The 16,153-nt window shown below is 41.9% G+C and overlaps 1 protein-coding gene across 2 annotated transcripts; it reads right to left on the reverse strand.

Annotated features, from left to right (window-relative positions):
• Positions 1-3,229: 3,229 nt before the first annotated feature.
• Positions 3,230-13,864, reverse strand: MARVELD2 (MARVEL domain containing 2). 2 transcript variants are annotated; one of them, XM_066616360.1, is made up of 7 exons: positions 13,814-13,864; positions 11,462-12,628; positions 8,299-8,331; positions 6,021-6,160; positions 5,299-5,470; positions 4,601-4,651; positions 3,230-3,929 (listed from the first exon to the last, which is right to left on the reverse strand). In XM_066616360.1, exons 2-7 carry the CDS (start codon positions 12,611-12,613, stop codon positions 3,819-3,821), a joined length of 1,659 nt encoding a protein of 552 aa, XP_066472457.1. In that variant the 5' UTR covers positions 12,614-12,628; positions 13,814-13,864; the 3' UTR covers positions 3,230-3,818. The 2 variants fall into 2 exon arrangements, with proteins under 2 accessions (XP_066472457.1, XP_066472458.1); XM_066616361.1 differs by lacking the exon at positions 8,299-8,331.
• Between the last annotated feature and the right edge of the window lie 2,289 nt (positions 13,865-16,153).

The following is a 16,153-nucleotide window of genomic DNA, read 5'->3' on the forward strand; positions in this document are numbered from 1 at the left end:
ACTGGGCAGGGCACCACAGCAAGCTCAAAGAGGTGCCACAGGATGTCCCCAGTGGTGTCTTCTTTCCAGCTTTCCCGGCCCTGCCATCTTGGATCACACAAGTTGTCATGAGATCTCGCACAATCCAAGATGGTGGCACCACCATGACAGAATGCCATGGAGGAAGGGCCCCATAACCACAGTAAGCTTGGGAAGCACTGCCATAGTCTATGCATTTAAATTAGACACTTTCGTTACCAAAAAGTAAAACAATAACAGGATAGAGAGAGATTATTTTACAAGTATGTTTATCAAAAAGCTGAGCTCTTGACTGGGAGACAAAAAGCCGGCTGTAGCTGTTACTCAATGTGGAAGGCAACACAACCAGAATGAAGAGCAGACAGAAAAAGATCCACCTGGAAGGTAGTGTGTTTTTGAAAGACAGAATTTATTTATTGTAAAAACACCTTGGGGGTTTAGAGAAAGCCTGCCCATGTAAACCACCTTGATTAAAGTCAAAGAAGCAATCCAATGGGCAGAAAGGTAGTATATAAATACCAGTATTATTATTAAATCTACATTGTTCAGTGAAAATAAGCTTCTAGTAATTAAAAACTATATTTAATGTGCTATATATTTTAATACATCACTTTTTTCTTTCCAGTTCTTTCTGATAGAGTGCATATGCCCCGAGTGAGTCTGTTACTTCCTAGCACTGAGGCACTTACGTGGTGCCATGCCAGGCTTTATTCCTCTAGCATTCTAACACACTGCTCTCCTCCTCTTCACACTTGTGTTTTGTCCTGCACTTCTTTTTCCAGTCCAGGAAGAAGAGGATCATTGAAGGTGAGTAGGTGGGCTGAAGCAGGGGCCCTGTTAATCAGTTACCAGAGATGGACAACTCTCTCTGTAAGTGCATGCACATGACCCAAAGCAGTTCCATAGCCAGTGGCTCAAGTTTTCTCTTGCTGCAACTTCAGATGAATAAATTTTTCTCCCTATCAGATATCTCTTCCATCTGCAATGGTTAGTCGTCCCTTGGCCTATACTCCTTATATAAAATGCCAAGAAGGCACAGTGACTCTGGTATTGCTACCTTTTTGTTTACTAGAAGTACTACAGGAAGTGGGATTTTTGCCTACTTTTTCCCTACTTGTAACTTTAGTCAAGGGGAGTAAGGAAACTTGAGTCCCACTTCTATCCTAATTTCAAGCACCATTGCAGCCATGCCAAAGCAGTGTGTGCATCTTCCTGTGGTGGGAGGTGGTGGCCACTGAGGGCTCCTTAATGTAAGGGAACAAACATCCCCTTATTTGGGGGATTTGCTGTGGCTGCATTGGAGCTGGAAAGTTGGGTAGGATTGGGCTCTTGGTGAAAGGGAGCAAGAAAGAATGGCAGGGAGCCCACACTACTTTAGTATTAATATTTTGACTGTCAGATTTCCTTTGCATGTTGACACTGATCTTAAAAACAGGAAGAGAGAACTCAATGCAATATTTATTACTGAGAATCAGGACAGTGATGGGAAAAATAAACCAATTATGTAGTCAGAATTTGCTTTTTGTCAATCTAAGTTTTGTCTCAGAATAAAGAAGATGGAAGTCTGCACAGCCACATTGATGGTTCACAGAGAAAGTAGGAGGGGAGAGGTGATGTTCCTCAAAGTTTTGTTTGCCTTTATTTGTAACAATATCTCTAAATGAAAAAAAAATTCCTGTAAATTTTGCTATAATTTTGCAAAATTCTCACCCAATCTTATTGGCATATCAGCAAAGCAGTAAAATTTTTATTCACATACTTAAGTGCTGAGAGAACACAAACAGACTTTAGATTTTGTTCACAGTTTGATGTAATAATTATCCTTTATTTGTGTTTCTTATAAATGCATTACACAGGTTACCTGACAGTTCTGAATGCTAGAGACCATTACCTCTATCAAAGAAACTGAAAGTCAAAAATACTTCAATTAAAAGAAAATATGTCAAAGGATTTGCTAATACCCCATAATATGCTCTGAAGTACATAATTTCCCTACAGGCCATTTTATGAAATATAAAAAGCACAATGTTTTAGAATAAAGGACTTGCATATTTCTAAAAGTTAAAGAGAAAGGGATCAGCAGTTCTAGTGAATTTTACTAATTAGAAAAATGTATTTTAAAAAGCTACAGAAAATGTAAAAATTGGCTTTCACAGCTAGACATTTTGTTTAAAAAGATCATAGATAAAACATTTGGATATACAGGAGGCAGAATATAGACAGGCACGAAGAACTTTTTCAAATAAAAAACTTATTTCAGGTGGGAACATTTCTATACATAAATAGAAACAATATTGTATAGAAAATCTACACACAAAAACCATCTTCTGCACACAAGCCTGTTAAAGATGCAGTAACCTGCTGTGGAAGGGGGAAGGTTTGATTGAGCTTCATTTTCCACCTGAGATTTAGTTCCATCAGCAAATCAGCAGTCCACACATGATGCAGGACATAGACTGGCAGGCAGGCAGAAGGCTGCACCAATCTTCAGACAAAAAAAGGCAAGCCTCAAAGGGTATTAAAGGGAGTTATTTGGTTTTATTTACAGAAGCAGTCTAATTTCTTGCCATATCTGTCATTCCAAATATAGCATACTTTTTGTCAGACACAGTCATTCCTTGCATCTGAAAGAAGAGTTTATATTTTGGGAGAGGTCTTATTTTCTCAAAGGTAAAAATCTCTTCTTCAGGAGGAATGCAGCAACCGTGGCTATATTCAAAATAAATTAGGCATGACAAGAAATTGGAGCACTTCTGAAAATAAAAAACCAGGTTTGTCCAGCATGTTTTGTATGTCAGCTCTATTTCTCAGCAAGATGCAAGTCCCCTTCTGTAAAATCTTTTGCAAACTCAGGGTCTTTTACAAAGTCATAAATTAGACTCTAAAGAAGCTGGTATTCTTGCATAAATTTTTTAAGAAGTACTGACTGGTTTGTGAAACCTGACACTGATCCAGAGGATCAGAACTAAAAACAATGTTAGGAAACTCTCAACCAGGAAACAATAAAATATATTCTTGAACTCTATACTTGTATACATTTCCTTCTTGTCCCTGAGATTGTAAAGGTCATCTCTGTGCAGAAGTTTGTTGAAGAACATTTGTGCATAACAGAGCTCTATGTAAAGTTTCTGGTGGGAGGGATCTCTGTATCCAGTATTTAGTTCTGAACACAGTTTCCAACTGTCATTAGGAGCCAATGTTCACAGAACGTGCAAGTCGGTAATGTCAGTTCTGAGATGGATCGACAGATTTGGAAGGTGGCAAGCCTGAATTGAGATCTCCCAAAGAAGGAGGCAGCATCTGGCTTCTAGCTCCCAACCCCACCAAATAGTCAATAGTTTCAGCTTCAATCATTATCTATCTGTTGGAAGGCTAGGTGTGAACAGTTAACATTCATAGAGCAGCACTCAAAAAGTCTATAACCGGACATGTACAGCTCTTTCATATTAAAGTATTTCCCCCAGCAATTCATAATCTTTAGCAAGAAATCACACAAATACATTTACAAGAAAATTATATCCAAAGGGTGAAATGATACACGTTAATGTTGTTAATGCATGATCAATGTATAGGATTATCATAAATAAGTACAAAATGTACACAGGTAAATAAAATAGAAAACCTTATTTACACTATATTCAAAATAAGTCCATATGTAAGACTTCTCATAAATTCACAGACTGAAGTAGTCGACAGTGGTTCAAGAAATAATTGGTTGTACAGCAGAATTTATATAGAGTAATGGCAATAAATATTTGAAAAACTGAAAATATACCCCTGCCAGTCAAGTTAGGGTCATCCTAAGTATTCCAAGTCATGATTTTGTCATACTCCTGAATTCTTTGTTTTATGTGAGAAAGCTTGTTCTTTAGATATTCACATCGTTCTTTTTTCTCCAGAAATGTAGGATCCTAAAAACAAAAACACTCCAATAAGTCTACTTTTCTGTTCACCTAAAGATTTCCAGCTTAAGTCAGAAAGGGCAGAAACATTTCAATGAATTTGATGGTGTGTTGCTGTATTTTGCTGATGCATTTTGTTAGGTTTAAGTCACCCACACAGAGACTTTGGAATGGGGAAGGCAATAAATCAGAATCAGTAAATGAAATACGTGCAATGAAAAGCAAAATCTAGGGAAGTCTTTGCCTAGAAAGAACCCATTCATTATATTTATTCTTACACTTTCCCCTCTTTTCACCAATTATGGGAGAAAAATATGGGAGAATTTTAACAAGATTATGCACATCGCAATTGCAAAATGCATTGTCCTTTTTTGTTAAAAATAAATTCTGCCCTGTGCTCTGCCAGTGAATGCAACTGTCTAAAATACATACAAGTAATATACTATAAACACATAGGAATACTGTCATTGACTAGACAGCACAATCTCTTGTGTGGAAGTCTAAGTAAGTATGGCTGAACACAATGCATGTTTTTCCCCCACTTATCCTCCATTGCTTCTATTGTGTAAACTTTAAGACTGCAAGCAGATTGGGACAGGAAGCTGTCTTTTTTTTTTTTTTTTTGCTCTATAAAGCATCATATACATTAATGGCATAAATAGAAATCCAACATCACTCACATTTTTCTTCTTTTTAAATTCTTGCAAAACATTTTCAATTCTGTCATGCTCCTATAGAGAAAAAAGTTTCAAGTTTCAAGTCTATATAATGTTCTGAAGAAAAAAAATGTAACATTTTTCTCTATTAAAATGTTTATTATTAGTATTAGGAATATTTATATACTGCTTTTCAACTAATTTGACAATATTCAATAGTTTATAGGAGTAGGTCCTTAGAAGGATCACCTGGTTGCGAAGCTGAAAATGGCAAGGACTAGCAGCAGCAGAACCCTATTACAGCCAGGTAATACCCATACCAAATGTGGCCATTCCATTTCAGCATCAATTCAAGCACTGCCATTTCAGCATAGTTGCCTTGGGTCCCTTTGGGGAGAAAGGCAGGGTATAAATAAAGTAAGTAAATAAATAAATAGGTTGCTCTGGTTCCAAAAGCAAGAGAAGGAGAAAAGGAAGCATGTGGTGGTTACCAGCTCCAACAACTTCTGCGTTAGGCAACGTTAAGCAACTGCTAGTAAACAACCAAGTACTTCTCTGTGCCTCCCCCAGCAATTCATAAACTTTAGCAAGAAATGTAACTGATTCTCAAAAAGGATGAGAATTCAGAAATGGTAGACCACTGTCCAAGCTGGCCATATATCTACAACCAAAACAGTTTATAATTGCATGTTCTTGAAACCCATGTTCACTTAGGTACTTACAGGAGTGTTTCCAGAATGCCTTGGCAGCTTCCTCATTAGTGCATCAAGCTCATCAAATTTCTTTAAGACTGCCTGAACTTCAGCAGAGAGCTCTTTATATTCAGCAAACTGATCATTAAACACAGCTTTATAACGGTCTCTTTCTTCCATAGTCCGAATTGTTGGGTATTTTCTGTAAGAGACAATAATCCATACTACAGCAGCAGATTTACACTGTTTGAGAAGTAATTCCTAAAAACCAACATGTTATTAATATTTTTGAAAACAGTACAACATGGAAAACTTGAGCTGGACATCTGTAAGCGTAACAGGTGCCAGGGTCTATTCCTATTCAGATTTATAAGTCTAAATTTATAACTACATCAATAAGCGTTATGGATTATGTTTAGCACCACTAGCAGAGTGCAACTCTCTTCATTTGGAGGAGTCACCAGGATGGTTTTCAAAGCAATGTTTGTGTACCTGCTTATAAACTCTGTCAAATGAGCCAAGTTTCACTCTACTGCTGAAGGTAAACACATTCCAGGAATCATTGGACAGTTAATGGGACTATTATGGTGTATGACATTTTTATCTTCCTGCAGTCTATCCATGTTTACTCACAACCAAATCCCATTGTGTTCAACAAGGCTTACTCCCTGATAGAATATTTTTAAGGTGCAGAGACAATGAAGGAATATATCAGGAGCAAACTTCATAAAATATGCTGCAGAGACACTCACGCTAAATAATCTGGCATCACTATAGGTTTAGGAATATGGCCTGCAGGTATATAACCGTTGAGTAGTTCAGGTTTCATTTCCACAGACTTAAATTTCTTTGGATTAACTGCCACTTGAGGAATGTCATTTTCATCTTCATACTAAATAAGAAGAACAGAACCATCAGTCTTAACACAACTAATTTTAAACAAGTATATACAAGGTATTTATTATCTTAAACACCAATTTTATTTGGTTAACATGGAGTAGAATGTTCAGAAATACTTGCATCTTCTAAATTTCAAGGAAGCAACAAACTCTTCAAACTCAAATACCATTTAATACAACAGTGACAGATTAAAAACCCAACCAAGATAAAGAAATCAGGGAACGTAGGACCAAGGCAAATATAGGACCAAGGCAAATATATCAGCACCTTGCATATTCAGAATATTTACCTTATATAACCTCCAGTGTATCTAGGATGCTGCTCACTATTTTCATCTTTATGATAAGCAGTTCCAAAACTTGCTCTGTACAGCAATGTTTAATAATCTAAGCAAAAAATATAAGTAACAGGCTTCAGCAGCACACCCAAGCGTTCTTCTGCCTGGGGAGCTGATGCTGTGACATCGTGCAACGTCACAATGTCACTTTTTGGCTGCCTTTCAGCTGCTCGGAGCCCCTGCAAACCTCTGAGCACAGTGCTCAGCTACCTTGCAGAAGTCAAAAGGCAGACATTCAGCTTCTTCAGAGTGGATGAAAGCCTCTGAAAGCTGTGCTGTGCTCAGAGATATGCAGTGGCTCTGCAGAAGCCAAAAGGTGGCCGGGAAGGAGAACTTTTCAGCATCAGTATGAATCTAAAAAAAGTTTCACTTCACCAGACACTCAAGCCTCTGTAGTTATAATGGTGATTGGGCAGCAGTGCTCACTCCAAGTAGCAGGCTGTTTAACCTAGGATTCACACAGCCTAATCTGCCTTGTCAGTTTTGTGACCTACCAAAAAAAGGGTCCCCACTAACTGAGAGCTACAGAACCACAGTTTGGGAACGGCTCTGCACTCTAAACTATTAAAAAGTGCAGAATCTTATCCATACTGTCATGCAAAGAGCACCTGATGGCCATACTATCAGAGAACATGCTTTACTATTAGCTCGAAGGAGTGGTGCTACATTTATGGTGCTACACAGTTGAATCATTAGAACAGCAAAAATGATAATTCAATGTATTCCCATCTCTTGATATAACAAAAAGGAGTCATGAAATGGAACAAGCACTAATTCTAAAATAATGCCACAGATTATTTTACAACTTTCCCAACACTGTTCATCACCGTGATGTGCTATATCTGTGCTACAATAAACAATCAGAAAAAAGAAGTTTCCATTGGTTAACGTTACCCATTATGGGACAGCAGTCAGATCTCATAAATCCACTTGCCAGTAGCAATCACTCCTTCCCTGGTTCCATTCCAGATGCCCAGCACAAAGATGATCTTTCTGTTGGGCTTTCACAGCAGATGGCAACACTAGCCAAGCATTGTGGTACTTTCTCTCAGAATGGAATCCAGGATGAGAAAAATCATCCCATAGTGAGGCGTCAGTGATGATCACAAATAATGGCTTCTTAATTTTGTGGGAGCCTATTTCATCACCAGTAATCTCAGAAATAATAATCTCTGTACCCAAGCCATTTCAAAATAATGGCCTTTCAAGAAGCAAAATTTAGGCTACGGCGTTTGGGCCTCTTCAGCCTAGAAAAGAGACGCCTGAGGGGGGACATGATTGAGACATACAAAATTATGCAGGGGATGGACAGAGTGGATAGGGAGATGCTCTTTACACTCTCACATAATACCAGAACCAGGGGACATCCACTAAAATTGAGTGTTGGGCGGGTTAGGACAGACAAAAGAAAATATTTCTTTACTCAGCGCGTGGTCGGTCTGTGGAACTCCTTGCCACAGGATGTGGTGCTGGCGTCTAGCCTAGACGCCTTTAAAAGGGGATTGGACGAGTTTCTGGAGGAAAAATCCATTATGGGGTACAAGCCATGATGTGTATGCGCAACCTCCTGATTTTAGAAATGGGTTATGTCAGAATGCCAGATGCAGGGGAGGGCACCAGGATGAGGTCTCTTGTTATCTGGTGTGCTCCCTGGGGCATTTGGTGGGCCGCTGTGAGATACAGGAAGCTGGACTAGATGGGCCTATGGCCTGATCCAGTGGGGCTGTTCTTATGTTATGTTCTTAAAATTACTTTATATATTTAGGTGTAACAAACACATATGTTGTTCTTACCATTCTTTTCGGCTTAAAAGATTGTGTTGCCATCTAATAAATAGAAAAGGAACATATTAAGTTCACAAAGCTAAAAAGCAAAATACAAGAATTGTAATATTCTGTAACAGGGGTGTCAAACATAAGGGCTGGATATAACCCGTGGAAGCTCTTTATCCAGCCCACTTGATAATTGAGCTCTCCCAGCACTGCCATTTCAGCAGTATCACTTCTGATGAGACACTGGGAAAGAGAGATGGAAAGAGGCCTCAGAAGGCATAAACCTAGAAGGGGAGAGAGGGAAACACTCCTGAGAGAACTGAATTATCACGGAGGTTGCCCTTTCTTCTGAGCACCACTTCTGCTGAGCCATCTTGAAAATATGGTTAAGATTTGCATATTTTGTTCTATCATTTGCAGCTGATCAGTTTCTACATGAGAACAAAGTACTTATTTCTGACTGTCATCTGCTTAATGATATCACTTCTGGCCCTCAGCAGGCACCATGAATGCTGTCCAGCCCACTGTATGAAACAAGTTTGACACCTCTGTTCTATAAAGTGACAGTATAAGTTCCTCATTAGTACTGATGAACGAAGAAGCATAAATCAGGGCTTTGTGACTCATTTTGTGATCATGTCATGATCATGTCATACAAGCATGGGATTTGGTATTCACAAGCTATTAAGTAACCTGCAGAATCCTTAAAAACCCAGCTTTCATTTGTTGTTTTTTTAAATGGGAAACCAGTTAGCTCTCACACAGTCCAGCAAAACTGAAAATATGCATAACACAATGCTGTGGTGTTAGAAAACCATCTCTAGTATTTTAGGAGTCTTTGTTAGGAGTAACAACCTCTGACAGTGAAATGTCACAACCCAGATATCACGCTGGTATAGCAAAACAAGTAAGTTTTGCATGTACAACAATTATTATTGTCATCTGTGGTGTAATGACAGATGCAAATTAAGCTGCAAAATTAAACTGCAAATTAAGCTGCAAAAAGCTTGAGACACACAGAACTTGGGGCAAACAAAAAACTCCAATCTACACAGCAACCCAAGGGCAATGTGAACATAACTAGTGGCAGCTATACAACTCTGACAGCAGTAATTCCAATAATGGAATTGCAACTAAGGCACAGAATGAATTTTCTCCAGTGGCCAAACAAGGGATGCATACGGCAAAACCCACTTTGAACGTGGACTGAGTGAATAATATTTTGGCCTGCAAGATGCTAAAAAATCTGGATCTGGATTAGATAAAGAGCATGATCATCAGATATTTATTCATGAAGCATATGCTTGCGTACACAAATATATACAATGCTAGTAATGGTGCCATCACAAACATTTCCTACATGAAGCAACCCTCAGTCGTCACAAGGTGAGTCAGTACCTATCACTTCTTACAACCTACAGAATTCCTGAAAAGGAACAAGCTAAACTTAGATGTGCTAAGAGGCAACAATTTATGATGACTCAACCCTTACACATGTATATTCTTGTATGCTCACTTTAAAAAGTCTGTATCTGAAGGCTAGTTTCTGTTAGAACTTCTGACTAAGAACTCCTGTACAAAACCAGAAGTTAATATCACTAGTATCATACATCTAATTGAGAATAACTCTCAGGTTATCCACATTGCTTGGCTGCATGCCTCTATATTTTGTGATCCTCTACTCAATCTAAAGGAAAGAAGCATAGCAATGAACTGCTTCTTTCTAGGTTGTCCCTGAAAAAATGTTTTGGCAGAGAGTGAGAAAGCTGGGAAAAGCAAACTGCAGGAAAAGCAGCTTTTGTGCTACTTCTCTAATTCAACCAGACAAAAAAAAGTGTAGACATTCCAGCTTCTATTATTGCTTTGAAATTTTGCTAGTGGTATGTTGAACTGAGCTTTTGAAAAGGTAATAGAGCTGTCTCCATTTCTCCTCCTTTTTGGAACGACGCAACACTTCTAGATGCTTAGGAATGGCAAAGAGAAAGAAACAGTGCTCTTTTCCCTCCTCCCTCTGAGAGAATGAGAGATGGGATAAGCACCAAGAGGTGCCCCATCTGTCCTGGTCCATCAAGAAACCAGAAGAATATATTCTGCTTCTGTATTGAAGATGACTGGGGAGGGGTGGAATGCTCAGATCTTAGGAGGCAGCAAACCTCTGGCTCTAGTCCAAAGTTAGCACAGAGATGTGCCTGTACACTGTAAGCTTGCCCAATTGCTGCAGGTATGCCAACAGTAATATCTGATTTAAGTATATATACACAGGCACCATTTGCACCAGTGTTTCTCAACCAGTGGTAGAGGTACCACCAGTGGTACTTGAGGTCTGGTGATACTGGTGGAACCCCCAGACATCTGCTACCTGGCAGCAAGACCAGCAATGAGACACAACAAACATTGTTAGGAGGCTTGGCACAGTGAGTAGAGCTCCAAAGCATGCTTTTCACACACTTTAAAAAGCCCTCCTGTCCACCCTGAGCCCCTTACTGGTGCTTGCCATATTGCATCTGGCCTTTCAACCCAGAAGTAACTGGCGATATGTCATCAGCAGTTATTTCCGGTGGTACTCCCAATCAGTGGACCATGAGAAATGGTACGGCAGGTGATAAATATAGAGAAATGCTGATTTACACCAATTTTACTTGGTCATGTATATGGGACCTACAATGATGATCTGACCATAGATTATTCTGACCTCCTATTTTCCCCAAGTGAGTAGAAATCAGCTCTTCAACTGAAGAAATAAAAGTGCACTTGCATTAATACTTTTTTTTCCTCTTCAGAACTTGATGCAAGAAATTTAATGTTAATAAAATCCATTCACCTACAGAGGCCTTAAATCAAGTGCCTATTTCAGTAATGAGAAGGTGTTCCTGAGTGAAGACAAATGATACTGAGAGGCAAAGCCAAAGCTTAGCCACATAGTAAATGAATGGCATTGACAGCTTTACAGAACTGACTCTTGGATAGCAAACACACTGTAATGGTTCTGAAGTTGTAAGATCCAGTGACAAATCCCTGCTCTGACATGAAGCTTCCTGGATGACCTTGAGCCAGCCACCATCTCTCAGCCTAATCTACTTCACAAGGTTGTTGAGAGGGAAAAAAGGAGGGAGGGAATTATGTACACTACCCTGAGCTCCTTGGAAGAAGGGCAATATAAAAGGTTTTCTCCAAGTCAACTTACCTCTTGTTCCATGAATTCTCTGTGCCTCCGTGCACTTTCATGCCTCCACAATTTTAGGCAAACTACTGCACCAATAAGGTAAATTATCATTGTTACAAACAGGAAGATAATTCCAGCAGTCTGTCCCCCTTCTATACGACAAAATGATGCATTCAGGGGTGTTTGAAATAACTGGTAGTAGCAGAGTCCTCCTCTGTTAGCATCATTTACATATACTATAGCAGCCGACATGTACAAAATAAACAATGCAACATTGATTCCAAATTCAGTTAAAGGCCACCAGTTTGAATCTAGGAGAATGGTTCTGTAATACATTGACATGCCAAGCGCTAGAAGTATAATAGTTGCAATCCAAGAGAGTGCTGCTGCAACAAGGACAAAGGGGGTTTTAGGCCCACTGTAGTAATAACCTCCATATAAACTGCTTGACCCATAACCATACGGTTGTGAGATGCCATACATGTTGTACCATTCGTTATCCTTGTGAATGTAAGCTGTAACACAGGCAAACACAGCTGCGCCCAAGAGCAGTTCAACAACACCCAGAATCCTGAGCAGCCCTGCCCATGACTTCATGTAAGCATATCTCAAATTAAGAGCATCTACTTTCTCACTGTAAGTCAGAGCTGTATGAGTATACCGTCCCAGAGAGCCATAGGGATCCTGAGGAAGCATGCCTTCAGCTTCTTTGCTTGGATTGTAGGTTCCTCCTCCTGACCCTTCATATGGTTCCCGATAGGAGTTTTGAGCTGAAGTTTGTTCTGGTCGCACTGGAGTAAGCCTCGGAGATGATGGTGGAGAGCATTCAACTCCATCAGAAATTTTAGATACTGGCTTAACCCATTCAGGATCATCTCTTTTTGCTTTGAAAAAGTTCTTCCATGAGTCTGGAATGAATTTTCTTACAGGTTTGAGATCAGCAATTCCAGTTGGTTCTTCAGTGTCACTTGGATAAAATGCAGGCCCAAAGGGTGGTTGCAGTGGGAGAGGTGGTGGCAGCGGCAAGGGATCTACATTCAGTATCTGTTCTGTATCTTGAAAATCCCTTTCAGTATTTTCTTGTGTAGAGGAATCCACATTTACTTCATCATAATGGACGGCTCGACCATGCTGGCCTGGTCTGCGTTCTGATGATGTAGTCTGTGAAGACATTTGTGACCTCTTTTCCTGTTTCAGAAATAAAAATAGGTAAAAGAGTTAAAAATTCCTTTCCTGTTTTCTGCAACATGGCAGTGGGGGAGGGGGGGAGAAGAGAGTTTGAGTGTTTTTGACACAAGGAAAAACAAAACAAATCTGTTCCCTAAAAACCTAAAACTGTGTGTGTTTGTGTGTGTGTGTGTGTGTGTGTGTGTGTGTGTGTTTAAGGATGTACTGTGTTAGTCTTACACATTCCTGTTCAAGACTGAACAAACAAAAAAGTTACAGGTTTCCCAAACAGTTGGGATTACTTGAAACCAGGCTTACTCAGGCCTTCAGCCCTGAAACAACACTAGGGGCCATGCAACTACAACAGAGAAAAGAGCACCTTTGGGCACATAAAAAATGCCTTTCCCGACGATCTGAGGAATTCAGCTAGCCCCATATATACGATCAGCGAGTGTGTGGGCTTCTAGGGCGGTGGGAGTGTTTTACTCACAAGCAATACGTTAAAAATCTTAACTGAACTCTGAGTGCCACCCGTTTTTTAAAAGCAGAGACAGAAGTAGCCTTGGAGGGAGTGGCAACCCACATACACACTTTATGAAGGGGAAGTATATGTGTGAGGGATGTGTGGTGGGTGGGGAGGCAGGTGAGGCAGAGCCTCCCCATGGGAATACTTCGAAAAGTGCCACCACTGTGTGAGGCTCTGCGCATGAGTTGTGCGTGCTTGGGTGCCTCACACGGTGGCGGTGCTTTTTGAAGGACTCCTGTGGGGAGGCTCTGCCTCACCTGCCTCCCCACCCACCACACATCCCTCACACCACACACACACTTTTTGTATGCCCAAGGGAATAGAGGGGCGGGAAAACAACCCCCCAGGTGGCACGCCCTGAGCACCAAGAGAGAAACAAGATGCTAAAGATGGAGGGAGGGCAGCACACCTGGTCACCGGAGGCAGGTGTCACAGGCACCTGAGAGGGACCAGTCCCCCCGAGACACTTCCAGGGGGCGCGTCCCAGAGACTGCGCTTCTAGGGAGCCGCCACTCACGGCCTCTGCCTTCCCGCTTCTCCTCCCCTCCCGGGCGCGCTTCCTTCTGAAACCGCAGCGGACACCCCACGGCCACTCCTAGCCCCAACCAGGAGCCCCGCCAGAGACACGGAGGCGCCCCGCCCGCTCGCCCGCCCGCCTCCCTCGCCCAGCCCAGCCTCACCTGCGCTGCCCGAGGGTCACGGGAGAAAGTCCGCAGCTCCCTCCAGCCAACGGGGCGGGCGGAAATGTCCCGGGAATGACGGGAGGAGGCCGGCTGCGAGGCCCAGCCCAGCCTCCGGCTCCCCTCCGCGATGGGGCTTTCCTCCTCAGCCGCTCAGGCGCGCCGAGTCCTCCCGAGACCGCCCCAGGTAGAGGCACGCACCTGGCGCACCGCCCCCTGGAGGGCCTGTTGCTTCCGCTTCGGAGGAACTTTCTCTGCCCCACTTTCTTCTCCTCCCAGTCCATCAAGGCTTCGTGTGTGTGAGGCTCAACAGCAGGGTTGGCAGTGTGTACTGACCCACAGCGCAGCCCCCGCCTGTCTGCTCAGAAGTAACTCCCACTGGAGTCAACAGGGCTCACTCCCAGGAAAGTGTGGATAGCACTGCAGCCTCAGAGCTCCAGCCTTTGCCTGTCATAAGAACAGCCCCGCTGGATCAGGCCATGGCTTCCTGTATCTCACAGCGGCCCACCAAATGCCCCAGGGAGCACACCTGATAACAAGAGACCTCATCCTGGTGCCCTCCCTTGCATCTGGCATTCTGACATAGCCCATTTCTAAAATCAGGAGGTTGCACATACGCATCATGGCTTGTAACCCGTAATGGATTTTTCCTCCAGAAACTTGTCCAATCCCCTTTTAAAGGCATCCAGGCCAGATGCCATCACCACATCCTGTGGCAAGGAGTTCCACAGACCAACCACATGCTGAATAAATAAATATTTTCTTTTGTCTGTTCTAACTCTCCCAACACTCAATTTTAGTGGATGTCCCCTCGTTCTGGTGTTAAGTGAGAGTGTAAGAGCATCTCTCGATCCACTTTATCCTTCCCATGCATAATTTTGTATGTCTCAATCATGTCCCCTCTCAGGCGCCTCTTTTCTAGGCTGAAGAGGCCCAAACGCTGTAGCCTTTCCTCATAAGGAAGGTGCCCCAGCCCAGTAATGATCTTAGTTGCTCTCTTTTGCACCTTTTCCATTTCCACTATGTCTTTTTGGAGATGTGGCGACCAGAACTGGACACAAGACTCCAGGTGTGGCCTTACCATCGATTTGTACAATGGCATTATAATATTTGTTCTCCATACCTTTTCTAATGATCCCAAGCATGGAATTGGCCTTCTTTACTGCCGCCACACATTGGGTTGACACTTTCATCGACCTGTCCACCACCACTCCAAGATCTCTCTCCTGATATGTCACAGACACTCAGAACCCATTAGCATATATGTGAAGTTTTGATTTTTTGCCCCAGTGTGCATGGCTTTACACTTACTTACACTGAAACGCATCTGCCATTTTGCTGCCCATTCTGCCAGTTTGGAGAGATCCTTCTGGAGCTCTTCACAATCACTTCTGGTCTTCACCACTTGGAAAAGTTTGGTGTCATCTGCAAACTTAGCCACCTCACTGCTCAACCCTGTCTCCAGGTCATTTATGAAGAGCTTGAAAAGCACCAGTCCCAGGACAGATCCTTGGGGCACACTGCTTTTCACCTCTCTCCACTGTGAAAATTGCCCATTGACACCCACTCACTGTTTCCTGGTCTTCAACCAGTTCTAAATCCAGGATAGGACCTGCCCTCTAATTCCATGACTATGTAGTTTTTTTCAGTAGCCTTTGATGAGGGACCGTGTCGAACGCCTTCTGAAAGTCCAGATATATAATGTCCACGGGTTCTCCCACATCCACATGCCTGTTGACCTTTTCAAAGAATTCTAAAAGGTTCGTGAGGCAAGATTTACCCTTAAGCCATGCTGATTCTCCATCAGCAAGGCTTGTTCATCTATGTGTTTTGAGATTCTATCTTTGATGAGGCATTCCACCATCTTACCCGGTATAGATGTTAGGCTGACCAGCCTATAGTTTCCTGGGTCCTCCCTCTTTCCCTTTTTAAAAATATGTGTGACATTTGCTATCCTCCAATCCTCTGGCATCGTGGCCGTTTTGAGGGACAAGTTCCATATTTTAGTCAAGAAATCAACAACTTCATTCTTCAATTCCTTAATAACTCTTGGGTGGATGCCATCCGGGCCCGGTGACTTATTGATCTTTAACTTATCAATTAGGTCTGAAACATATTCTCTTTTAACCTCCATCTGACTTAATTCCTTGGTCACGAGGGGCTGTTCGGACAGCGGTATCTGCCCGAGGTCTGCTGCCATGAAGACAGATGCAAAGAACTCATTTAATTTCTCTGCCATCTCTAAGTCTCCTTTTAACTCCCCTTTCCCTCCCTCACCATCCAGAGGGCCAACCGCTTCTCTGGCGGGTTTCCTGCTTCTAACATATTTGAAGAAGCTTT

Source organism: Tiliqua scincoides, chromosome 2, assembly GCF_035046505.1.
Source record: "Tiliqua scincoides isolate rTilSci1 chromosome 2, rTilSci1.hap2, whole genome shotgun sequence".
Classification (NCBI taxonomy): domain Eukaryota; kingdom Metazoa; phylum Chordata; class Lepidosauria; order Squamata; family Scincidae; genus Tiliqua; species Tiliqua scincoides.

What these genes read in the sequence shown, in the direction of transcription:
- MARVELD2 (XM_066616360.1), bottom strand. Translation starts at nt 12,613, where the DNA reads ATGTCTTCACAGACTACATCATCAGAACGCAGACCAGGCCAGCATGGT. An exon ending in GTGATGCCAGATTATTTAGC is followed by an intron (nt 5,471 to 6,020) that starts GTGAGTGTCTCT and finishes TGTCTCTTACAG; the next exon opens with AAAATACCCAACAATTCGGA. An exon ending in AATTTAAAAAGAAGAAAAAT is followed by an intron (nt 3,930 to 4,600) that starts GTGAGTGATGTT and finishes TTTTGTTTTTAG; the next exon opens with GATCCTACATTTCTGGAGAA.